Here is a 27,109-nt window from a genome sequence, read left to right on the forward strand (position 1 = left end):
CCCCCAGCATCGGTTGCTTGTACTCGTCGGGCTCACGAGTACTCGAGTACTTGAAAGAAGGCTGGTATCGGCCCGATACCGATACCCGGTATCGGTACTCGCCCATCCCTAGTTAGAACCATATTGTAACAGTCAGTGTCTGTGCACACATTATGGGGAAATAAAACCAAATTTTGTTGATAAACATAATAAAATATAACTAGAGTAAATGTAATCTAATTATCATAAAAATAAGTAAACATTTTAGATGTATTTCAAAGATCTCGCCCCCGCGCCTTGAGTTTGACACGAGTTACCCACTCCGATGAAAAAAATATCCCAGGTGGAAGGAAATCTATTCTAAAAAGAGTCAAAAGTTCTGCCATGCAATCAGCATCTATCCAACCTGAAAACCTTTCGTGATGATTGCAACCATCTTGTCTCCTTGTCACTCTTGATCCAGTAACACACCAGTAAGAATCCCGTGTGACCGTGAAGCCGTGAATCTCGCTCTCCCCCCTCTCTGCTATCTCGCCAGGATCCGCTGTGGAGCATCCAGGATATAAATCTTGTGAATTTACAACCTGTGCTGCAGTCAGCTATCTGTTCCGATGCCCTCCACCTCCTCTTGATCTTGTCTGTGTAAAGCCTGCTCGCCTTTAATACTGTTGTCACACCACATATCAGCCAATGTTGTTTGCTCTGTCACTCGGTTACTGTATGGCATTCTCTGTGATAAGGACCTCTGAAGAAAAAAAATAGATGGCACAGAAAATGTGCATTTTTTTGGTAAGTATTTTACTCCATCTTTTCATGTGACAACACTTGAAAAATGACAGTGAACAGGTTTTATAATGAACTACTGAACACTCAGCCATTCATTTTTAAACCACTGGCACAAAAGTGAGCAAACCACTAAGTGAAAATGACAAAACTGGGCCCAATTAGCCAAAATAAAGATAGAAAAAATGCTGGCAACAAAAGTGAACAAACCCCTAAGTGAAAATGTCAATTCAAAATGGGACCCAATTAGACTAAAGAAAGGTGAGAGAAAAACATAAAACGATGGCAACAAAAATGAGCAAACCCCTAAGTGAAAGTGTTAAAATTGGGCCCAACAGACCGAAAGATGGGAAAAAAAAAAAAAAAAAAACGCGCTGGCAACAAAAGTGAACAAACCCCTAAGTGAAAATGTCAATTCAAAATGGGACCCAATTAGACTAAAGAAAGGTGAGAGAAAAACAAAACGATGGCAACAAAAATGAGCAAACCCCTAAGTGAAAATGTTAAAATTGGGCCCTACAGACCAAAAGATGGAAAAGAAGAAAAAAAACACGCTGGCAACAAAAGTGAACAAACCCCTATGCGAAAATATCAAAACTGGACTCAATTAGCCGCAATAAAGATGGAAAATGCTGGCAACAAAAGTGAGCAAACCCCTAAGTAAAAATATGAATTTAGGCCCAATTAGTCGAAATATTTAAAAAAAAAAAAAAAAAAAAAAAAAAAAAAAGGCAACAAAAGTGAGCAGACCCATAAGTGAAAATCTTAATTTAGGCCCAATAGTCGAAAGATTAAAAAAAAAAAAAAAAAAAAAAAACGGGCAATAAAAGTGAGCAGACCTGTCAGTGAAAATGTCACAGTTGGATCCAATTACTCGACTGAAAGATTAGGGCAGGAACGTACCCATAAGTGAAAATGTCAAACTGGGTTCAAGTTAGCCGAAATGCATGAAAAAAACGCTGGCAACAAAAGTGAGCAAACCCCTCAGTGAAATTCTCAAAACTAGGTCTAATTAGACGAAAGAAAGACGGCAAAAAGAAAAAAAACATTTGGGAACTACTTACAACTGCGCCGAATTCAGGATCATCACTGTTGGAGAAAATCCATCAGTTGAGCACTTTGCACAACTTCCCAATAACTCAGAGAGAATTATTAATTTAGTTTGCTTGCCAACAGTTATCCCACAACAATCCACTCCTATTACCACATCTAAGCCTCTAATATCATTTGACAGCCAATGAAATCAGATTTTTTTTTTTTTTTTTTTTGGTCCATTCTACACCATCAAAGTCCAAATGGTAGCTGAGCTAGAACCAAGCGGCTCGTCTGGATTTTTCCCGCCGAAAGGCCGGAGCGACAATCGCGTCAGACGGGGGGGGGGGGGGGCTTGTGAGTAACCACTGACCCATCGACCGCCGTGATCCATGGCTGACTGACATCAATACACATTCATCAGGGATAGTTTTGGCTGCCGTGGCGCGAGGACGGGCAACAAGCATCACTTTGTCCTCTGCGCTGACACCAAACACCGCGATCGGGGGAAATCAGTCCAATGGAACCTAGTTGGAAATTAGACACCGGTTTCCCTTCACTATAAATGAACAGATGAGGGAGCTTTTTTTTAAAAATATAACCCGAGTTAGATCATGGAATATCACATTTTAATATAATTGATATGGGTGTAAAAAAAAAAAACATCGATTCGGCAATATATCGCGATACTACAGCAGGCAATTCTCGAATCGATTCAATAGGCAGCCGAATCAATTTTTTTAACATCCCTTTTTGATGGAAAAATATTCAACAAAACGTCTAACTTTCACACCTTAAGCATGCATAAATGTTATATTAATGGAACATTAAGCCTTAATATTTTAATATTAAATAGCTCACAGTGGCTCACAGTTATACAACTGAAGTTTCGGATCAACAAAATAATACAATTTCATACAAATCTTACAGTGTACATGTACAAGTTTACTGAATGGTATTTTCCAAATTTGAGTAAAAAAATTGCAACAATCGACTTGTAAATTCATATCGGGATTAATCGGTATCGAATCGTGACCTATGAATCGTGATACGGATCGAATCGTCAGGTACTAGGCAATTCACACCCCTAATAATTGAATCAATAATAGTCAAAGAGGGTTCTAAAACTTTTTTTTTACTGTCAGTTAACTTCCTGTCCAGAGTTTGAAGCAAACATGGTGAATAACCATTTCGCTGTTATGCTGCACACAAATGCAAGGTGTATCCATTTTTTTTATATTCTCGGTATCTCAACGTTGGTTAATATTAGGTTATAGTCATAACCTTCAGTTGAAACCCAGCAATGATGTCCCCTATAGGGAGCCCAACAGTCTTCCCTCTGTGTCGAACACAATAAACAATCCCGTGACACTCTGTGCTTCCCTCTGCACTATTAAGCAGTCCAGCTGGGTGCAGCTACGTTCCGTTTCCGCTCGTTTCATTTCGCATCTCCGCCAGCCTCATTAGCATTCCCAACTGGTGTTTTGCCTCTTAAGTCATCTCTGCTTTTCTCCCTTATGAATCTTTCCTTTCACCAACTAACTTAAGCGCTATGCAGCCGCCGCTCTCTTAGGCCTCCTCCAATTAGAAGATAATCTGAGACGTAATCACAAGCAGAATGATGGCTCACCCGTGCGCGGACGCCACCGTGGCATGCTAGCTCGTTATTGCGTGTCCCCGTAGCATAGTTAAAGTAGACGGGAAAGCATGAGCGGAGCCGTAGTATGTGCCAATTAGCCTTAAAAAAAAAAAAAAAATACTCTTGTACTTGACTAGAGGTAAATATTATTTTGATACTTTTTTTTTTTTTGGGGGGGGGAAGGGTTGAACACTTTCCCTGTCTGTTACCTGCTTCCTGCCTAGTTCAAAGCAAACATGGTGAATAAGTATTTAGCTGTTATGCTGCCAACAAAAGTGAAGTTGGCCTCAAGTTAAAAAAAAAAAAAAGTTTTTTGTGCCATTGGCTTGTTGTCTAATTATTTTAGTTGCAATTTTTTTCTGTAAATTGCCAGACAAGATGGTTCTGTACGGAAGAATTCAAAAATACTTTACAAGAAGTACAACAAGCAGAATTGAGGACGAAATAAAAATAAATTTAAATCTAACCTAAAGAAGGTATGAACAAGTTTAGGATGTTATTTGTTGTGTAATAGCCTTGTCAACAATTAAGTTGGAAATTAAAAAATGGCAGCAATATTTTATATGTCGTTTAATGCACAATTACAATGTATACAGCATAAAAATTAAAATAGACATTAAAATGAAATGTAAAAAATGTGCAAATCAGTCACATTCTGCAGTCATATTTTAATATTAAGTGCAAGTAGAGACTTAAATATAAATTATAATGCAAAGTCTGTATATAGTGTGTATGCTAATTATGTTAATACTGGCTGAAACTGTAGTTACCGAATTGCACTTGGCATAATTGTGCTATTCATTTTTAATCTCTTGTGAGCCGAGGTCAAAGTGTGCACTGTGCAAGAACTTTTACCACTACTTTGTGTTTAAACCACAATACATAGTTTTACATATTTTAATGATGTAACCTGGGTTCTGAAAATGACTCTGTTCTTTTCGTCCTGTAAATGAATCTACCTAGAAAAGAAGCCTGCAATGTCTTTGAAACATAGTGAAGCAGATCGAGGGGCACCAGAGCAGGGTGGGAAGAGTCTGCGGTGACTGATGAGCCCCCTAATAGGCCTGCCTAATGTTTCATTGATGGACTGACTTGTCTCCATGGAGGCGTTTCAGAAGGATTCCAGCAGATGAATTTCATGTCGAGGGAAAAAAAAAAAAAATCAGCTGCACTGTATATGAGCCAGGCTAAATATTGGCTAGTAAAAAGACGCCCTCTTCTTGCACAGTTTGGATGTGCAGGTTATTCCAAGAGGCTCACAGAGAATCATTTATGTCTCTCTCTCTTTTTTTTTTTTTTTTCTCCCTCTCGCTCGTTCAGCCAATCAGCGCGCAGTGACGCAGAGAGAAAGGCAGGATCTCGCCTCGGCTTCACCATCATATTTAACACACCCACCCAGATGCTCACTTGCTACAAGGCGTGCTTCGTTCTCCTCCTCTCCGGTCCGGTCGCACGCCCTCCCTCGTCTTGTTACCTGTGCGGACGGAGAATTGTTAACCCGGATAAAGAGCTGATTTTCCTGGAGAAGAGCTTGTCGAACACTTGCGGGGACTTTGCCGTAAAAAGGAAGAAAAAAAAAACCCCCCAAAACGCTCGATAGTGAAGAGCCGAGCTTGTTTTTATACGCGGATGTCGAACCGATGCGCGACTTTCCAGTTGAACGGATCCGTATCGGTTTTCCGCGTTCGGCCTGATGTGTCGCGAGAGCCGCGTGACGACGATGTGGCTTGCGCAAATCGACCGTTGGTCTGAACCCGCTCGACCCGGTCCACCTGGACGCTGGCTGATGAACCTTTGAATAATCAAACACGAAGCTTCGGAAGCCAAAACAAAAGCAGTATTCTGATGCTGAGACCGCAACGCTTGAACACTGAATCCTCTACTCAAGACGGCAAGTGAAGATGGGTCATTGGTGTTTAATGTCTATTTCATTAGACTGGCGTCCAGTCTGATCAACATCATCAGCGATGTAGTCAGCCTGTGCATATGCGTGCTCATCATCTGCAGTAAATACTCGCATCTGCTCAAAAGGGAGACCATGAAGATGATCCTCCTGCGCAAATTCCGCTTTTTGATCCTCATGGTGTTCCTGGTGGCGTGCTCCATGCACATCATGATAGACCTGCTGCCCAAGCTGGAGAGGCAAGGCGCGGGAGGCTGCTCCTGCTCGCACGCGCCCAGCGAGGAACCTCGCGGCTGGGCCGAGCAGGGCTGGCCCGACAAGCACACGCTGCGCATCCTGCAGGACTTCAGCAACGAGCCCGGCGCCTCCAACGTCTCGTCGCGTTCGCTGGAGAAGGGAACCGCCGCCGGAGACAAGGCTCCGGGCTTCGGGAGGCCGGAGGTCTACGGCCAGCGTGCGGGGGACAGGAAGAGGCAGATCATCCAGGACGCGGCGGCGGTCGGCAAGAACGCGCCGGCCGAGGGTTCGAGGCTGGCTGCCCTCTACGAGCACCCTTTGTACAAGAGGTCCTTGCCCACGCTCACGGATGAGGACACGCTGTTCAACGTCAACACAGACATCCGATTTGACCCCAAGGCAGCGGAACAGGAGTGGTTAAGTATTTCTTTTATTTCTAATCATCAATCGCAATCACAAGAAAGTGGTCTTTGGTTTGATTCTCAACTCCAGTCTTTCTGCGTGAAGTTTGTACGTTCCCTCTGGGTACACTGGGTTCTCCCCAGACTCCGTAAATGTAAGAAAAACTGCTTCAGAGTTTAGGCCAAATTGAAAAGAATACATCTATTTCTCAAGAAATATGAAGTAGCCCATTTTTAGACAAAAGTAATGTGACAGCCGTTATCTGGCCCACGGGCCTCGAGTTTGCCACCCGTGCTCAAACTTGTCCATAGCTGTGAATGATTATCGACAGCAGGCTTCCCCAATTCTGGCCCTTGAAGACTGGAGTTGCTGAACCCTGGTCTACAGTATTCCTTTAGGTCAGATGACTTTGAGAAGATTTGGGAAAAAGACACTTGGAAAACTGTCTTCTCACACCTGCTCACGTCTAAAGACCAGTTGTCGAGTTTTTAGTTACAACCTCAGCCGCTTAGACTACGATTTTACAAAAACTGATTTTCAGTCGGTTTTGTTAGAGCTCATCTATATCGGGAGAGATTTAACTAAAAAACATTCACACAAATAATGTTTTTGAAATCCAGAAATACATCCGTGATTTTCACATTTTTTCAGATCCAAAACATTTTGTAGATTTTCACGTGGTTTTCAGATCCACAAACATTTTCTTGATTTTCACGTCTTTTTAAATTTTGTTTGTGCATTTTCCATGACTGATGCTTGCGACTTGTCGAAAGTGCGTTTGTGGATCAAATGCATTAATTTTTGAGACGGCAATCACTCTGTTTCTTGACATTCACGCACACAAGCCCTCAGATATTCACATGTTTATGTCCGTCCCCCCGTCCACGGGGAGGAAGTGTTGCTGACTCCAATGAACGGGAACGAGCCGTTTCTTGTCTATAATTGGAAATTGAAAAATCGAGTCTTTATCTGACCTTCCATCATGTGTTTTACACAAGTCGGGAAACAAAATGCAAGCTTAGTTTGTTTCCCTTGAGCTTGTTTTACCTTCACTCGCAAGACACTCTTCTTCTACTGTTAAATTTTCTTCTTCCATGAACACATGATGGAAGGTCAGATTAAAGACGCAATTTCTTTTTCCATTGCCAATTTTAAACGAGAAGCGTCTCATTTCCGTTCAATGGAGACACCAACACTGCCTCCCTGTGGACGGAGGACTGACTACTTGCAAAGAAGGAGCTTTATAGCTGCTCGCAGCTCTAGTTATTATTCTTCTCTGCAAACGATGGCATTTTTGGGGACCTAAACATTTACGAAATCTCACCAAACTTTGTATACTTCTCGGGCCCGGTGAAAAATGTTATATTATGAAGTTGTCATAATGACATGGTTCCATAGCGCCCCCCACAGGACAAAAACAAAAACCAATCCCGGCACGCTTGACCTCGAGCTAAGCGTTTCAGATGTTTGTCTCAAAAATCCACAAACGCACTTTCGACAACTCGCAAGCATAAGTCATCAAGGTCGTCAAGCTAATTTTTGACTGATGACAAGATAATGCTGTACTTGAACAGAGCATGACGCCTATCAAATAACAATTACCGACAATCCTGTCACACAGGAATGGCGAAGGAAATCCCGAGGAGTTCAGCCCGACTGGAGAGCTGACGGCCGACTCGTATCCCAACTGGCTGCGCTTCCACATTGGAATTAATCGTTACGAGCTCTACTCCAGGCACAACCCCGTCATCGACGCTCTGCTGAAGGATCTGGTCAACCAGAGGATCACCAGCGTGGGTGAGTTGCAGGGTTCCGGTCTTTGGTTTGGCGTTTAATAGCGTTTTGAGCTTCATGTTGGACGGTTGGTCGGTTTTGACACCTTTGCTTGAGGTACCATCATCTGTTATTTGATTTTTAATGGTTCTCTCGATTGTGGTCCTTTGTTTGTTTTCATTCCTTGGTTGAATTCAATGGCAGGTTCCACCATAATCAAACTGCTAATGTATGACATCATTACCATTTTGCAGATTTACAGTTCTAAAATTAAGTGTAGTACTTGGCGGAAACTCATCACTCAACTCAACTATATAGAGTGCCACATTCACTGCCATTGACGACTATAGACGTCAAAGGTTAATTTTTACTGGGCTGGCAGTGGATGAAAACCAAGTGTAGCTAGGGGTGTGCTCAAAAAATCGATACGGCAATATATCGTTGCGGGCCTCATTAAAACACACGTATCGATACGCAGGCGTCAGAATCGATATTGCTCGTTAACTTTAAATAGGCAGTTAACGTTTGCCTTTGCAGCTTGCGTTGTACCTAAAAAATAAAAAACAGCAGCGTCTTTGAAGTTAATTGCCTTCAGTTAATGCAAAAATAGCTCACCAATGATTCGACACTGTGTCTTGCCAAGAAAAATGAAAGCAGAGGAAGAATATCAACATTTATTTACTTCTAAACTTAACATGGCACACGTCTTAATGTGCCAATTTTCCTATATTTTGTTTAAAAACGAAATAGAATGTGTTACATGAAAAAATGCTGTTTTTATTTTCCCAAATATTTCAAATAAGCACATTTTAGAGCTGTAATTTTAATACTTTCAGAAGAGCTGCTACCAAAAATATTTTTGTCAGTCAGCAATAACAAATCCTTTAGGTATACATATGACTGTTATTATAAAATGAAAGAAAATTAATGTAATATATCGGGATACGTATCGCCTTGAAGATCAAGTATTGGGATACATATGTATCGCGATGCGTATCGTGAGGTTTGCAGCAATACCCAGCCCAAAGTGCAGCAGATGCAATGAAAACAGCAGAGGCCCCAGAATGGAACCCTGTGGAACACCATATATTCCGTTATACGGTGGTCCCTCGCTACTTTGCGGTTCACTTATTGCGGATTTTTATTTGTATTTAGGTCGATCGATCCTGCTATTTTTGTCCTTTTTTTTTTTTGTAATATTTGAGTAAATAAAAACATTTTTGTCTTTCATTCAACACAATCTATTACATTTTAAACAAAAATATAGATTTGGTAAATTAAGAAACGTCTATCATGGTACGTTTAATTTTTTTTTTCTTCTTTTAATTCTTCTTAGCAAGTCAGAAGAACAGACCACAGTTAGCGAGGCCAATGGGTGTGTCTACCTAATTTCTGAGGAGTGGGAGGAGCCTGAGGAGGCTGCTAAGTGACCGACATTAACGGACACTTTCAAGCACGCATGCAAGGATGCGTAAAGACGGAAGCCGCCCGCAGGCTTGTCATAGCAACACAAGCCAGGTCGGCTCTCAAAGCACGAGTCTGGAAAGAAGCCCTGCAAATTTCCCCACAGTTTTGATTTCAAATCAAACGCTCCTTGATCGACAAGCGCGATGTAAATCAGGCGTTTCCGCGGAGAGCTGAAAAGTCTTCGACTGTGAAAGTAGACACCTGACAGAGCTGGTGTTTTTTTCTTTTTTTTTCTTCTTCAAATTCAGGAGGGATTGTCTTCCTGTTTGGCTCAGTCCAGTTCCCAAATTCCAGGAGTGCTTCTTGCCTCGGGGTCGCTCATGTTGCAGTAACTCTTAAAGGGGATTGCAGGATTCCGCCTTTTGAGAAAGCTCCAAGCGGCCTTTAGCGAAGACGAAGAACTTACCTGGGAAGTTTGCATGAAGTCTTACAAAAGAAACGTTTGCGGATTTCGTTGCAATTTACTTTCTGCTCCAATTTCTGACTCGCTGTTGCGTGATTTCCTCTCCGTCTCACTTTCTAACTCTCCGCCTGGGTGGATCGGGGAAAGGCGCACTCGAGCCAGTTAAATACATGGTGACTCGGTAATTACAGAGCCGTGACACAGGCCCGGGGCACAACAGCAACGCAATACAACAGTTGAGATATAATAATTTTGAACATAATAATAAATCAGGTAAATTCCTGGCAAATCAACTTCAACGGAATCGGGAAAAATCTCTTATAACGGCTATTAAAGATATAAATGGTGAATGCACACAATCACCAGAAGAAATTAACCATATTTTTTATAACTATTATCGAAATCTATACACAGAAATTAATAGACCTAACCCTGAATATATTGAGGAATTCCTAAACAGCTTAAATATACCTCAGTTATCTATTGAACATAAAGATATTCTCGATACCCCGCTTACTATAGATGAGTTGTATCGTGCTTTAGACAGTATGCCTAATGGCAGAGCACCTGGTCCAGACGGCTTTCCGGCTATATTTTTTAAACATTTCTGGTTAATGTTTGCTCCATTATTTCTAAGAGTAGTAACTGAAATTAAAAGTAAAGGTGATATACGTCAAGATATGAATATAGCAGCAATTAAACTTTTATTAAAGCCAGAAAAAGACCCTACCCTCCCGTCAAGTTACCGACCGATATCACTAATTAATACCGATATTAAAATTATCGCTAAGGCCTTGGCATCTCGATTAGAGACGGTAATCTCGACAATTATTCATAGTGATCAAACAGGTTTTATTAAAGGTCGTCATTCTACTAATAATATTAGGAGACTCTTTAACTTGATTAGTATGTCACAGCGGCATGATAAAAAGGCAGTTGTTATTTCGCTGGATGCAGAAAAAGCATTCGATAAAGTTAACTGGTCCTTCCTCTTTGCTGTCTTAAATAAATTCGGCTTCGGGGAGTCATTCATTCAATGGGTCTCAATATTATATGATTCTCCTAAAGCTACAGTTACTACTAATGGGATTACATCACAGAGTTTTACTTTACAAAGGGGAACAAGACAAGGGTGCCCAATTTCTCCTTTATTATTTGCTATATTTATTGAGCCGCTTGCATTAGCTATACGTCAGGATAGACGGATCCAAGGAATCCACTCCGGGACAATAGAACATAAAATTAATCTATATGCCGATGATATATTACTCTATTTAGAAGAACCTGCTATTTCGCTAGGGGAAGCATTTAAATTAATAACTAAATTCTCTCACTTATCAGATTACTCTATTAACTGGACAAAATCAACATTATTACCTATTACAGAAAATTCATGGAATCCTACAAGTCAGGATCCACACTACTCCTTTCCTACAGGTAATTTAAAATACTTAGGTGTTAAAATTTCACCTAAGTTAACTGAATTAACTTCTTTAAATTTTTCACCATTATTGGATAGTATCCGTAGTGACCTGGAACGCTGGAATAATCTTCCGATCTCTTTAATAGGACGGATAGCTACTATAAAAATGAAAGTTTTACCAAAGATTAATTATTTATTTTCAATGATTCCATTTAAACCTACGTCTAACTGGTTCCAATCGCTGGACTCTGCTATCATAAAATTCTATTGGAATAAAAAAAAAGCCAAAATTAGTCTATCTACTCTTCAGGAAAGTAAATCTAAAGGAGGTTTAGAGGCACCAAACTTTATGTACTATTATCTAGCTAATCAACTACAATATCTTGTGCTATGGACACAACCCAACAGAGATACTAACTGTTGGTTGGAATTGGAGCAGAAGGATTGTAATAATCTTAGACTGTCAGATTTACTCTTTATTACAAAATCAATAAGACGACATAATTGTTTTAAAAACCCAATGATAGCCGCCACCCTGACTGCCTGGTGGAAGGCATTAGAAATTACAAACTCCCAATTGGCGCCCTGTGGGCTCTCTCCCATTTGGCATAACCCCGACTTTCAACTTAATAATCAGTCGTTCCATTTAAGCCTATGGGAGCAGAAAGGAATTACACACCTTCATCATCTTTTCTCAGATAATAAGTTTATATCATATACAAACTTGGTCCAGAAATATGAAATAAAAAAGGGAAATTTCTTACATTATCTGCAAGTTAAAAATATGGTTAAGAAACAAATCCCAACACTTCAAGATACGCTCCAACTGCCTGTCTTAGCTAAAGATATTATAAAGCTTTCTCCAACAACAATAAAGAAAATATCAAAAATATATAAGTTATTTTTATACACAAATAAAACGTATTTACCGACTTTAAAATGGGAAAAAGACTTGTCTATAGTTCCGGAACCAGACTTTTGGACCCAAATCTGTGAAAATGTATTTAAAATGACCAAACAGACAAATTTGCAACTTATCCAATATAAGATACTTCATAGAACATATATTACACAATATATGATGAAAAAAATGGGACTCTCTGACTCCGACATTTGTCTCCAGTGCTCACAAAACACTGCCGATACTTATCTTCATGCTTTATGGTCATGTACTCCAGTGCTGCATTTCTGGACTAAAATCTTGGAAAAGCTCGCTGATATATTAAACTGTAGGCTTCCTTTATCTCCAAGACTGTGTTTACTAGGTGACTTAACAATAACTGAGCGACCATGTAAACAATCTCAATCTATATTTATAGCCCTTACTATTGCTAAAAAAATAATCCTTGTCAATTGGAAAAATAAACAATCTCTAAATATCGACCACTGGTTAAACTTACTAATAAATTATATCTCAATGGAAAAAATCTCTGCCTTAAATAAAAATCAAGTATCAAGATTTAAACAAATATGGTCTATGTACATAGAATATTTTAATCTCAATTTGGCAACTTAATCCTGCCAAGATTCTGCCTGTTAACGAGAGCCACCACATCGTTACAACTTCTGTTTTCGCTGCTCCTGTATTTGGTATTTTGTATCTGATTGTTTTTATTTTTATATAGTCAGGAACCTAGTTGCTGCTAGTGGGCTCGAGCATACCACACTATACGACACTATACTCAATAACTCCTTAAGATCTATTTCTAGTGGGCACTAAGCATCAACACTTGGTGTTACTGCATGCTAATTAGTCAATTTTCTTGACGCCGTCCCCTGTGGTCGGGCGGGGGTGGTTCTGCCCCCCCCCCCCCCCCCCCCCCCGTTGTCTGCTCGGTGGCGGTTGCGTCTTGGCCGCTCCCTGGGCCCCCTGTGGGGTGCGGTGTTGGGGTGCTTCCCCTGGTGCCCGGGGCGGTGCCGTCCCGGCGCGGTCCGCTGCTCCGTGCCCGGCGGCGCGGTTCGGGGTGGGTGGGCCTCCGGTGTGCCCCGTGGTTCCCTCTCCCCTCCCCCTTCCTCCCCCCCGTCGCCTCTCCCTCCTCGCCTCCTCCCGCCCATCCTCCTCTGCCTCCCGGTCCCTTTTCCCTTGTCGCCCTCCCTCCTCCTCTCCCCCCCCGCCTCCTGCCCTGCAGCCGCCCTTTCGCCTTCTTGTCGTCTTCTCCCCGCTTCCCCCGCCCCCCCCCCCCCCTTCCCTGTCTGCCCTGCGGCCCCTCCCCCTCCCTCTCCCTGGGCCTGGGGCTCCCTCCCCGGCCCGGGCGTCGGGCTCCGGGGGCCGGGCGAGGGTTTGGGGCCTGCCCCGCTCCGGTATAACTCCTGGTGCCCCGGGCGGGCCCCGGTGGCTGGTGGGCTGTCCGGTAGCCCTGCTGCGCTGGCTGTCCGCCCATTGTGGTGCCGGGTGGATGAGGTGGGGGGCGGCGGGGGGTGGGGGTGCTGGGGGGCGGGCGTGCCACCTACACCCGCCGGGTTGGGTGAGGCCCCGCTGGTCGCTCCTCTTACTCACTTCACTAGCTTGCACTATACACTTTGTAAATATACACATAGGGCACACAACACATTTCTTGGTGGGGTGGGGAAGGGTGGAAACACCGTCTTCACCCTTCAACTCCCCTCCAATTTTAATGCACCTCACGTCCAAGGGGAGGGGTGAGTTGGGGCGGGGAGCCATCAGAGGGGATGGACTGCAGTGCCTGGCAGCGCTGTGGTCCCCCCCATTTGTGTCCCTGCCCCACCACTTTGTCCCTCCATTCCCTTTTTTAATGCACCACACATATACATATTCATTTTTTGGGGGGGGATACGGGTGTGTCGGAGTAGGGGAAATTTTTTCCCTCTGCTCCGACTCACCTGCTCCCAATTTTAATGCACCACACGCACACACTTGTATATACACTGGGTGGGGCCACACTCACGGTGTAAGGGTAGAGCTCGCCAGTCGGCGAGCTGGCGGACTCAGTAACAGGGTTAGGTGTCACTTGTACTCTGGCGTGACGACCGGGGCCTCTCCCCACCGGGCTCGGTGTTCTGGTGTCCCGCCTTCTCCCCTGGTGCTTCCTCCTCTGCTTCCCCCCTCCCGCCGCGGTGCAAATCTCGCGCGGCTGGAGGTGGGGTGGGCACATCTTCCCTCTCTGCGCTGCTGCCCGGTGCCGGTTTCCGGGGGGGGGTGGGGGGTTCTCGCGGGGGGCCGGGTTCGCGGGGGGGGGGGGTGGCGGCCGTCGGGGGGGGGCGGCTTGTTTGGGGGGGGGGTGGAGGTATGGGTGGGTGGGGGGTTGGGTGCTGGGGGTCGGGGTGTGTTCGGGGGTTTGGGGGTCGGGGGTGGTGGGGCCTGGGTCGTGGTGGATGGCGGGTTTGGGTGGGGTGCGGGGGGGTCGTGGGGGGATGGGGGCTGGGGACCGGTGGGGCGCTGTGGGGGCCCGCTGGGCCTCGTTCTGCGGCCTTGGGCTCGGGGGTGTGGGCCGGGGCTGGGGCGGGGGTGTTCCGGGTATCTGGGTCGGCTCGCTGACCGGTGTCCGCTCGGGTGGCTTGGGGGTGGCCTTGGTGCTGCCGCGGCCTGGGGATTCCGGGGGGGGTGGGGGGGGGGGGGGGTGCTCGCTTTGCTGGACCGCGGTTGACGGCTTCTCTCTTTGGTGGTGGTCCTTATGCATGCCAGATCCGTCGCACCAGCATCTACTGAAACTCAACAGAAGTACCCTCTCCCTCCCACAGCCCCTTGAATCAGTTGGTGCTGGTGTCTGTGGTTCTCACTTTTCTTTATCTATCCTTCCCTCCTTCCTCTCTTTAGTTTTTCCTCTGGTCACTTGAGATCTTAATTTATTAGAAGTATGAGGTTTCTGGGGTTGGCATAAGACTCCGGTTTTGTAACCACGCAGGAGGGGTCTTGTTGGTGCTGGACTTCACTTTGATGGATTGGATGTACTGGCTTCTATTGATCTCACTCTGCCTTATCGATCCTTCCCTCCTTCCTCTCTTTAGTTTTTCCTCTGGGCTCTTGAGATCTCGCTAAATTTGCTGGAATTTAGAGGCTTCCGGGGTTGGCGTAAGACTTTGATTTTGTAATCATGGGGAAGGCAGGAAGTGTTTGGTCGGTGCTGGATGTCACTTTGATTTACCTTTCTTTTCTCTTTATTTCTTTTTTTTCTGACCTTTTCTCTGGTCTCCTGACCATTTAAATCTCACGACTCTGGCAAGATTCTGAAGTACCTGGTTAAGGCGAAGGGTAATGGGATATTTATAAGGTTTTAGGTGAATGAATGAGTATAAATTTATACGTATTTGCACGCACGCACGCAAACGCACGCAAACGCACACACGCAAACGCACGCACGCACGCAAACGCACGCACGCAAACGCACGCACACATACACACACACAAAAAAAAAAAAAAAAAAAAAAAAAAAAAAAAAAAAAAAAAAAAGGAAAAGAGCAATGATGACAAGACGTTGAATCGGTAAGACTACCGAATGAACAATTCTGAGCTCTTCAAAAAAAAAAAAAAAAAAAAAAAAAAAAAAAAAAAAAAAAAAAAAAAAACAGCAACGCGAGCCAGCAGCAACTGTGTTATTATCCGAACTTAAGGATAGCAATGCTTGCATGTATTATACACCATCACGTTCTTTTTCATTAGCGGAGAAACAGCAAAGGCAGCAAATATTGTGAGGTTGTGATTTATTTATTATGAGTCGAAATAGAATAATTTGTTCCAGAATCCACGTGTCACCGTCATAGTCTTGATTAACCATCATTTTATTGGCTAACTTGTCCAAAGCCAAAGAAAAAGTAAATCATTTGATGCATGCTGAACTGATGTTTCAGCCTCATCACATTTGTAGCTTTGGATTATTTTGTTGCTTTGTAGTCCTTAACAAAATAATAAAAAAAAAAAAATGCTAACAATTTTTATTTTAACCCAATTATTTCCCAGATTATGATCAGATGGAAATGATTTTCGATCACATCAATCAATCAATCAAACTTTATATAGCACCTTTCATACATTCAAAGTGCTTAACAATTAAAACATCCGTAATACAATATAAAGAAAAAGCCACCCCTCCCCCCAATATCCCCATGATTGTACCCACAGACACACGCAAACCACAACATGGTAGGGCACAGAAGAACCCTGTGAGGAATCACATGATCAAGATCGGGACATCCCTAATGTGCTCGAGACCCACCATTTTTGATATGGAGTGGACCCAAATATATTTGCAGAAGATTTTTTTTTCAATGTTTTTTTTTTTTTCAATTATTTTTTTTTCTTTTACTTTTTGTTGGATGGATCGGGGTGGGCATTCCTTTTTTTTTTTTTTTTTTTTTTTTTTTTTTTTTTTTTTTGTGAAAAATGCCACCATTTTTAGCATCATTTTTTTTCCAAGAATTTTTTGGGTCAAAAAGTGTTACAGTATTTATTTATTTATTTCTTTATCGTAGGCATTTTTGCTAGCTGCGCGGCTAGGGCCCGGGTACGAATTAAACTTAAAAGTCAATGGACCAATGTATTTATTTATTTATAGTCGGGCATCAATTTTACACTTTTTTTTTTTTTTTTTTTTTTTTTTTTTTTTTTTTTTTTTTTTTTGATAGTTGCCCGTGTACGAATTAAACTCAATAGTCAAGGGAGCACTGTATACGTAAAATCTAGGGATGGATGAGTACTGATACCAGGTATCAGTATCGAGCCGATACCTGGCCGTCTTTCAGGGTATTGATACTTGCGACGAGTACTTCATTTTTCATTGGAAAAATGCTATATTGGTATACATCGATCCTTCTTTAATGTCTTTTGGGGTTGTTTTTGGAATGTTGGCTTGCTAACCACCGTACCATTCTTGATTCAAAGTTTGTACAAGCAAATGAAATCATTGATTGTGAAGGTTGTTCCTTGGCCTTTGAACCAAGCTTTGCGAAATCGGTCAGTGTTTGAAAGAAAAACAAGAACGGAAAGCTTAATTTTCAAATCTCAAAGTCCAAAGCAGGATGATAGCAATAGAGAAATATGTTTGGACATTGACGCGTATTGTTGTGATGCTTCTGTGGTTTTATTATTGATGTAAACAGGCTTTGCTCCTGCTTTTGTTAATGTGTCAAACATCAGTGAAGCCCGGCGGGCGCAAATGCGGAGTTCTTCTTATCATACTTAATAGGTTTATTAAGCGTTGTTTAATTATTTTTTTTTTGCAGCTTTATGAGGGAAGCTTTTTAGAAAACAGCTGAAACAGAGGCTTTGGATGATACGGAGCTTAACGCAGTTAAGTCGGGCATCGTTTTGTTTACCTGTTTTGTAAAGCAAAGAAATTATTTACTTAGTGGATTAAATTGAACAAGGGGATTTTTTTTGTGGGATATGTTCATTAAAGCATAATTAACAGCTTGATGAGCAATGTTTAGCCACTGTAATGTGAATATTATCATGCTTTTAAAATAATCTTGCATTCTATTTTTCCTGTTTTTTAATTCTTAAGAAAATACTATTGCATTACATTTTTTCTGTTTTTTATTCTGACGAAAATATTGCATTTTATTCTGTTTTCTGAGGAAAAATCTTACATTCTATTTTTTTCTGTTTTTTATTCTTAAAAATATAATCTTGCATTCTATTTGTTCTGTTTTTTTTTTAAATTAAAAACTAGTTTTTGTTTTTTTATTCTTAAGACAATAATGTTGCATTCTTTGTTTTTTTATTCTTAATATAATCGTGCATTCGATTTATTCTGAATTTTTAATGAAGATAATTTTGCATTCTAGCTTTTTGTGTTTTTTTTTTATTTATTCTTAAGACAATATTGTTGCATTCTTTGTTTTTATTAAGAAAATAGCCTTGCAGTCCATTTTTTCCTGTTTTTTATTCTTAAAATATAATCTTGCATTCTATTTGTTCTGTTTTTTACAGTATTCTTAAGAAAATAATCTTGGAGGCTATTTTCTGTTTTTTGTTTGTTTTTTGTTGTTGTTGTTTTTTTTTAAGAAAATAATCTTGCATTGTAGTTTTTTGTTTGTTTTTATTGTTTGTTTGTTTTATTCCCAAGACATTAATGTTGCATTCTTTGTTTTTTTATTCTTAAGAAAATAATCTAGCATTCAATTTTTTTGTGCTTTACTCCCACAGCGATGAAATCTGGTGGCACCCAACTCAAGCTCATCATGACCTTCCAGAACTACGGCCAGGCTCTCTTCAAGCCCATGAAGTAAGACAACTATCAATTTTTTTTGTATTCATGTTTCAGTATTTCCTCCAGAAAACTTGCTAAGCCTGGTGGTCTGCGATGAACTGAGAACAAAATTCGGTCCACAATATTTTTTTTATTTTTTTTATTTTTTATTTATTTTTGTCAACAGGGAGGGGCAAGAAAAACTTGGCAACCCACCAGGCTTATAAAGCACTGGGGGGGAAACACTGCTTTTTATTACTTGTTGTTCAGTCATGTGCATGAATGTTTTCTAGTCATGGTCAAATTTGTATTTTTTTGTTGTGTAGCGTTAAAATTGGACTAAGTTTTGGTGCATATCGGCCCTCGCTTGGATCATAATAGTCATGTTGGATGCATAGTTAGGATTTCATGCACTTAACTCATTTGCTCCCAAAAACGTATAAATATGTTCTATTTTAAATATTACCAGTGTCCCAAAGACGTATTTTTTTTATTTTTTTATTTTTTTTTTTTTTATGTTAAAGCATACAGAAGGCTTTTATGTTATGTTTTATGTTGGTTACCTGAGCCCTTGTGATGTCATTTTTAGTCGACAAGTTTCAGAATGTGTTTTTAAAGGTACTAATTGTACATGAAAAATAATGAAAATATTAGTGTTTGACTGGCAAAAATAGCTAAATAAGTCAAGTATCCCTTTGATAATTGCTGCAATATGGAAACGTTGTTTTTTTTTTTTTTTTTTTTTTTTTTCCCCCATGTTTCTATAGCAATACAATGCAAAATTAGTGAAAATCCAATAAAACAGCCAGGAGTGACGCTTCAGTGAAAATGGCTGGGAGTGAATGAGTTAAGATCAATATCCTGGCATTTTTATTTTTATTTTTTATTAATAGCTATGCTACAAAAAATAATAATGCTTAAAACTTATTACGTACTCTTAAGCGGTTCTATGAACGACTGTCTCGCACGTCGCCGTGGATCGACTCCTGAAGTGAATGAAAAGGCTGCTGAAAGAAATGACTTAATGTGATCTCGCACTCCGCCTGTGATGGACAATTTAACAGCTGCTTTTTCCGCGCTAACGCCATGTAATAAGTGTACTTTTTGGCTTAGCGCCCAGTCGGAGTTGAAAGCTGAAGACGTCTCTGTCGTGCAGTATTTTGCATTTTTGTTTATCTTTCTGTTTTTACAACCAGGCTTTTGAGGGTTTTTTTCTTAAAAAAAAAAAAAGTCAGGGAGGTGAACGACCCATCATGAAGTGATCAGGATTGAAATTAATACTTTTGTTTTCCCCGCACAGACGTTCGGCTTAAAACTAGTCGACATAACTCAGTGCTTCTCAAATAGTGGGGCGAGTTTGACCTCGGAACATGCGTTTTAATTTATTTATTTATTTATTTTATTTTTATTTTTTTACTATCCTAGAATAAAGTGCAATTGCACCTCCACTACATTAGGGGGCAGTGGCGCTCTCATTATTGGCAGAGTATGCGTTTTTTTTTGTTTTTTTTTAATGTGCTCCTGAGTTAATGTTGATCAGTTTGAATGCATTATTATTTATTGATTTTATGTCATTTTATTTTCTGTTACAGTTAATAAAGCTATTCTTTGTTGTAAGTTGGTCCATATTTCTTTTTTTTAATTTTTTTATTCTCTTATACGTTAATACGGATACAGTGTTATGCAGAGGTGTGCTTATACCAATTTTATAGACAAATGATACTATTTATAATCGCGTGGGGGTCGGGGGGGGCATGGCAGCAAATAATTGAGAAGCACTGAGATAAGTCAAGCCCACCCGCAGAAAAGTTTGATTAATTCACTTTGCCATTCTTCCACGGTGTCGTTTTAAGATAACGCATCCCGTGAGAAGTCCTCTTTGCTCCTAATCCTTCCTCAATTTGTGGATTTAAATGTCAGCCATCTTTTGTTCCGCCCATTGTAATTTAATTGCGGGTTAACGGCGTCCTTTGCGTACGGGAGTGAGGTTAAGCCCGCGCTTGATATGTAGCGGGGGGGGGGGGGGGCATTCGGAGACGATTGTAATTACGGCTTCCGTCGTGTGACGCTAAGTCGGGTCTGAAATCATACCGACGGGCCGAGAAGACGAGAGATGAGGAGCAGACGTGAGGTGAGACGGTTCGAGTGGATTGTGGCGTGGAGTTCAAATCCCGAGATTAGCGCTGCGCATTGCTTTGAATTTCAACGCAAACGTGGAAAAAGTATTCACACTCTGTATTTAAGGCTGGGTTAAAAAAAAAAAAAAAAAAATCGAGCAAAGGATATCTGTCATGACTCGAGTCATGCAGGAGGAGCAATGTTTTTTTGATTAGTAATGGATTACTTGATTCGTAATCGCTACCTCATTGTTCAAATGACCCAATTTTCACATTTTTGATTAATTGATTACTTGATTCTTAATCGATACCTCTTCATTGTTCAAATGACCCCATATACGCATTTGTCGATTAGTAATTGATTACTCAATTAGTAATCAATACCTTGTTGTTCAAATGACCCAACTTTCGCATTTTTTGATTGATTATTCGATTAGTAATTGATTACTCGATTAGTAATCGAGATCTCATTGTTCAAATGACCCCATTTTCGCATTTTTCGATTGGTAATTAATTACTCGATTCGTAATCGATACCTCATCATGGTTCAAATGACTCAATTTTCACATTTTGTCCCATGTGGCACACTTCAGTCGTCTCAAAAAAGCAACTTTGGAAGTAATCATTTTGCAGTCAGTATTAATCATTGGTTGTGAATCAGATGGCAGCCTGTATGAGAGCAACGTATGGATCAAACCTTTTTCTATAAGCCGGGGATGGCCACAAATGATTGTTAAAAAGCCACTCGTGTGCAGTTGCTCATTGGTTCATGTTGTCTAAGAGCACTTTGGGCAAAGCGTACTGCACTACAACTTGTGTTGTTGATTCTAGTTTTCAGAACATGACATCAGCTTTGGGACGTTGAGCCACAACCATGCAGATTTTCCCTATGGCAAAAAAAAAAAAAAAAAAACAGCCAGGGAGGATCAAAAATACAGCAAGAGCTCAGATGTTCATAGAGCATTAACCACTGGGGGAGGCTTCATCTGCCAGGGAATTGTCAATTTCTGCCCACTTCAGTTTCGGTATCCAAAAGTTGTTTGCGTGTTGTTTCAGGTTTTCACGATCTATTAATAGCACGTTTCGATTCAAATGTTTTGTTTTGGGTGGAGGACGGGCTTAGACATTCGAGCAGATGATGTCAAAGAGGACTCCACCCAACGACAGCATGTCTGCGGTTTGAGTTTCCTAAACGTACTACAACCCGACTAATCGAGTCGCATACCGGATGAGGTTTTGCAGCTCGATGAACGTGACTCAGCGTACTAAAACAACAAATACTTTGATCTGGTACGACTCCATGTTGAACTTGTAAGTGTTCTTATGTACAGCATTTTAGCAAGACAAAAATGCCACATACTTGAAATTGTACTTGTGTTCTGTGTTCACTTTATTTGCAGTTCAGTTTTTCTTCCCCTTTGCAACCATGACGGCTTTTGTGCCCAAGTTATTTCCGAAGAGATGATTTGTAATATTTACAGGGAAATTAGCGTGGGAGCGCACAAAGCCCGTGAGATGATGAGTGCAGATGATGGAGGAAAAAGACGGCCGGCGATTGATGTCGTAATGGGATTGCGATTCTTTCCCGCGCCCGCTTAATTGCAGCGCTTGCCAATCAGCCGGCCGGCTCGGTCTCATCCCAATCAATGGGAGCGTTCTTACGAGACCCCCCGGCTGCATCTCCCAATAGGGACGATCCATAATTGTGCTGAATGGGGGGGGGGGGGCATGAGTCATCTCGGATTGACGCTGTGGGGAGATGGGAGGCGGGGCTACATCATGCCGCCTAGTTTGTGTCAATGATGTATTGACGAAGGCGTAAGTAATAGCATGGAGGAAATGGCTGTGTTAAATGTGGGAAATAATGGAGCATACAGGAAATGATGCTGCGGCCTCTCTCTGGAGGAGGCGGGGCAATGATGTTTGTCTTCTTTGCTAATGTACACTCCGTTTGTTAGGGGCATTTCTTTTTTTCCTTCTTTACTTCCTTTCCGTCTTTCCTTTCTATCTCTATCTAGCTATCGAGCTAGCTATCTATCTATCGAGCTAGCTAGCAATCTATCGAGCTAGCTATCTATCGAGCTAGCTATCGCGCTAGCTAGCTATCGCGCTAGCTATAGATCTATCTATCGAGCTAATGGAAAATGTAGAATGTGGGAAATAATCGGCAATGAAATTGTAAATTGGGAATTTTGGAACCGAAAAGCTGGAAGAGCTTGTGGTGTAAATTGCTGGACTATATTGAAGTTGGAATGAAGGGAATCAGATGCAAAATGTGGAAGTACATGTGAAATGTAGAATCTCCCATTAAGAATACATGGGGAAAAATCGGGTACGAAATCGGGAATTGTGGGTAAGGCGTGAATTGTAGGAATAAGAAAAGTGGAAGCGATGTTGGCGCGAATATTTGGAATAGTTTGAAATTGGAACGGAGTGAATCGGATGAAAAACGTGGAAGTAGTAGCGGGACAAAAAAGGCCTCCAGCCTTCACACAATATTTACTTACATTGCCGAACAGGAGCAACATTGACTTTAGTGACTTACTATTCAGCTGAGAAGCCTCTCGACAGAAATTGCTCAGATGTCCAACGCTCGCCGAAATTGTTTGTAAATTTGTTTGACCATTTTTCATTTCCCGGCCGCTTGTATACAATTTAGTTTGCTGACTGTTGGCCATCACGAGGACTTATTTACCGCGTAATCATGTCTTCACAAGGTCCTCTGTGCCGACGCTTTGACTTTGAGGCAGGAAATAAAAAAGAGGAAGCGCCTGTAGGCGAGTCATTCAGAGTGGAGATGATTGCCCCTCTGCTTAGAAAATGGGGGTGGGGGGGGGGGGGGGGCGGTGTCGGGTAGGTAGAAAATGTACACATCACTGAATCGTGCAACATGGCAGCTGCGCTCAAGTTTGACATAAAGCATTTCAACATTGGGGCAAAAATAACCGGACGTCTTTATTTTTCTTTAATTAAAAAGTGTAGGGAGTTCCTATTTTTTTTATAAAGTGGAAATTTAAATAGATCCATCCATGAAAAGTTCCCTGCATCTCACCGAGTGACAAATGCATGAGAATGTTGCTCATTTGGAGGTTTTTTGTTTCGGTTCGTAAAACGTTTCAAAAGGTCTTTGCGGAGAAAAATTGTCTGAATATGTTCCAAATGTGTTTTACGACAAGTAAAAATTGTCCGTGAACATTAGGGGTGTGCCAAAAAAACGATTCATAAAAGAATCGAGATTCTCATGAATCGAATCGATATTTAATATCCAAAACTCGATTTTATTTAAATTAGAAATCTGTAAATTGAAGTAGAAATCATTTGTCAATCAAATCATTTTGAACGGAAAATCGTTTGAATCGAGAATCGGAAATCGATTCTGAATCGAATCGTGAGACAGTCAAAGATTCCCAGCCCTAGTGAACGTCTTAAAATTCCTGATGAAAACCCCAAAATCGCCACGTTTGCTCGTATTCACTGCTCAGTGAGATACCAGCTTTATCTGCCTTCAGATTCAAAAAATGGCCGATGCCGATATTTGTCAAAATGCCAAATATCGGCACCGATAATCGGCCCGGCCGATAATCGGACCGGCCGATAATCGGTCTATCCTTAATATATGCAAAAATATTTCATTTTCGATGGCCAAAGTTGTGACACTTCATCATGTGCATCGTCTGCATCCATCTTGACTTTGATTCCAAACGGTCTTGCTCGTCTTTGTTCAGTTGCCAAGGAAACGTATCTGTCTGCATTTATGGACTGTCTCCAAGTTAAAAAAAAAAAAAGAAGCTAATTCCATGCAGCTCGGGCCTTCCTCAAGCGGGAATGCCTTAACGATGTTAATCACTCAGATGCCCCCTTCAGGTAATTGTTATCAGCGTTAATTCTTTCCCGTCGGATGAACGATAAGACGCAGTGGCGGCCGACGGAAATGACGAGCCAGCAGTGGGCCCATCTGCATATCAAAAGCGTTTTGCGAGATTCCCGTCGCCATCTGCGCGTTCGTTCATACGATGACGGATGAGCCAGTAAAGAGACGTGATCGCATTTATCAGGTCTGTTTGGAGAACCTGTTTGTCCTCGCAGGCTTTATTTGAAACTGTCTTCTAATTGCCGTTTGTTGGCAGGACACGCATGCGTTTCAAATGTGACGCGAGTAGCGCTGTAATTACTTCTTTGTACTTCTTGGAAACAACAGAGCAGTTTTTGTCACACGACACTTGATAACATTCCCAGGCTGAACACACAAAACAAACATGTCTTGTTTCGCAAATGGCTGTTCTTTACGTTTTCACTCGATTGTTTTGAAATCATTTTATTTGTTTCTTCCAACACTTCAAATAAAAAATAGACAGATTGTTCATGTTTTAACTTGATAGGCTTAAATAGTAAATCGCAAAATGGAAAAATAGGCGACGGTGTAAAGAGCCATTAGCTTGTTAGCCACCACAATCATTTAGGACAGTGCTTCTCAAATAATTTCAAACAGCCTTAGCTGTCAGTATTTGTATTATATATTTTTTAAATAATCGGCAGATTAATCGGTAATCTGTGTTTTGTTTTGTTTTTTTTCTGCCAAAAATCGGTATCGGCATTGGCCTCAAAAAGTGCATATCGGTCGGGCCCTATTCAATACCACTTCTTTCAGACCGATAATCAGTACCACTTTAGTTGCGTTAGTCGATACCAATATGTAAGTATCAATACCTCTAGTACTTTTGAAATTTCCACCTAAAAATAAAAAACAATGGCAGATCATTTTAAATTGAAGACCTATGTAAGACCTATTTCCTTAAAATTTCATAAAATTAATGGCAATTTTCTATTCTTATCATTCCTAGTAGTTGAAGGTTGCAAATGGCGAGTATCGGCCCAATCCGATACCTGGTATCTGTACTCGACCTTGTGCGCCAAATGTGTGTACATGCGTATGTACTGTATGTACAGTATATGTACTTTTAAACTACTGGAATTCCACACCCTTGTTTTTCATCCCTCTTTCATGGAATGACACGTGAGGAAGTGAACTCGGTTGGTGGGCGTGGCTTCAGACATACTGAAGAGAGGAAAACATTCCATTACTAAAATATTTCAGGTCACATAAACATGACATTAATTGATCTGTGCCTAAAATCTATTTATGAATTATCTTGCATTTTATTTTTGTTTTTAGATTATGAAACAAAAACAACAAAAATAAGCATTTAGAATGGATGATGGATAATTATTTATATTGTGCCTTTCTGGAAAAAAACAAACAAAACATCTTAATTACGCGCACGTTGTAAGAAGCCAATTGATCTTGCGTGTGGGAAGAGTTTTCTTTGTGGAACGTCTTGTCAGCTTGTCTCTCGGCTTCGGGCGAGCTGTCAGTCAAAGGCGGCTTTTACCGGCTGTCTGCATGCGGCGCACTTCAGCAGTTGATGCGCCAGCCGCACGCGTTGATTCATTTGGCCCGACCCGACGCGCGGTAGCTCGCACTGGAGAGGTGCTCTCTCTCTCTCTCTCTCTCTCTCTCGCTCGCTCTCTCTCTCTCTTTTTGTCCTCCCAAATTCAATCAGCAAATGGCAGCTGGCTTCGAGTCACATGTTCTCTGTTAAGTAAATGGATTTACTGCACAGATGCCAAACTGGATATTCATCAGGTTAAAACAAACAAAAATAATAATGATAATGAACTGTGACATGGACATGTCATGTTAAGGGAAATTGTGTCAGTATTTTGGAAGCAATTCAACGCCTCCGCAGCTTCGAGTTACGACTTGTCAGTATATAGTCTGCAGCAGGTCTCGAACCGACATCCGAGCCGGGATTTACTTCCGTTGTAACGTACAGGATTTAACTGAGATGAACTGGAACAGGGGTGACCAAGCTACGAGCATTTGCAGCACGCCATCAATTTACGAAAAATGACTTGACACAGCTTGCAATAATAAATAACATTTTTCATTTATTTATTTTTTTTACAAAAATTGAGAAGTGGGTGTCCAAACTATGGCACGGGGGCCATTTGCGGCCCATTATCAATTTTATTTTTCAGCTGCCCACAGCATAGGCTAGATATAATAATAATAATAAGAATAATAATAATAATAAATGAATACATTTGGGAAAAAAGTGGGTGTATGGCTCAGGGTTTGCGTAACCTTGCTCTGCAAGCTGAATTCTCGCGGTATTTGCGAGTTCACAAACTCCCAAGAATACATCTTTTGCATCCTTCCATTTTTCTGTATGTGGCCCGTCAATGAAAAAAAAATCGGACACACCTGAAAAGTGCTACCGTATATAAATAGTTTCCGCCAAGCGGTTGAGCACTGCATTCCTGATAATAATGCGCTGCAATGCAAATCTGTGTCCTTCTTAAATGGATTTCTTTTCACTGAACCACAAAAACATCTTGCGATTGTCAAGGAGGACGCGCGTCCCCACAAAGACGGGCGCGAAAACTGACGTGAATTCGTCAAATGAACCAACAAGACAGATTTTAGCGTGGAAATAGTGTTTTTATGTTGTTGTTGTTGTTGTCTTTGTGAGGAGGCTTCTGAGCGCAGATGGAGGAGCAGCCACAGCTCATATAAAAACAGACAGTATCTTTTATCTTATACCGCAGGGCCAGGCTGCTTTAGTTTTACAGAAGTATGCGCCGTTTTATAGTGCTGGTGCGCAGCGCTCCAAGGTTTACCACGTGATCGTCATTCTTCATCTCTTGTATAACTGCACAATGAAAACTGTCCCTTTTAGAAGTGTCAAAACACCTTTTCTCATTTATAATTAGCAAGGAGTGAAATAGCATGTCTGCTAACATTC

General features: G+C 41.4%; 1 protein-coding gene across 5 annotated transcripts in view; it reads left to right on the plus strand.

The window, feature by feature from the left end:
* The window catches only part of fam20cb (FAM20C golgi associated secretory pathway kinase b), a 117,697-nt gene that overhangs the window by 48,420 nt on the left and 42,168 nt on the right, over positions 1–27,109 (plus strand). For all 5 annotated transcript variants that reach the window (XM_077502702.1, XM_077502700.1, XM_077502701.1 and 2 more), the window contains 3 exons: positions 4,754–5,989; positions 7,597–7,772; positions 18,144–18,222. In XM_077502702.1, coding sequence (XP_077358828.1) covers positions 5,472–5,989; positions 7,597–7,772; positions 18,144–18,222 — 773 coding nt within the window. In that variant the 5' untranslated portion in view covers positions 4,754–5,471. The remainder of the gene's footprint in view (positions 1–4,753; positions 5,990–7,596; positions 7,773–18,143; positions 18,223–27,109) is intronic.

This window comes from Festucalex cinctus, chromosome 17, assembly GCF_051991245.1.
Source record: "Festucalex cinctus isolate MCC-2025b chromosome 17, RoL_Fcin_1.0, whole genome shotgun sequence".
NCBI lineage: Eukaryota > Metazoa > Chordata > Actinopteri > Syngnathiformes > Syngnathidae > Festucalex > Festucalex cinctus.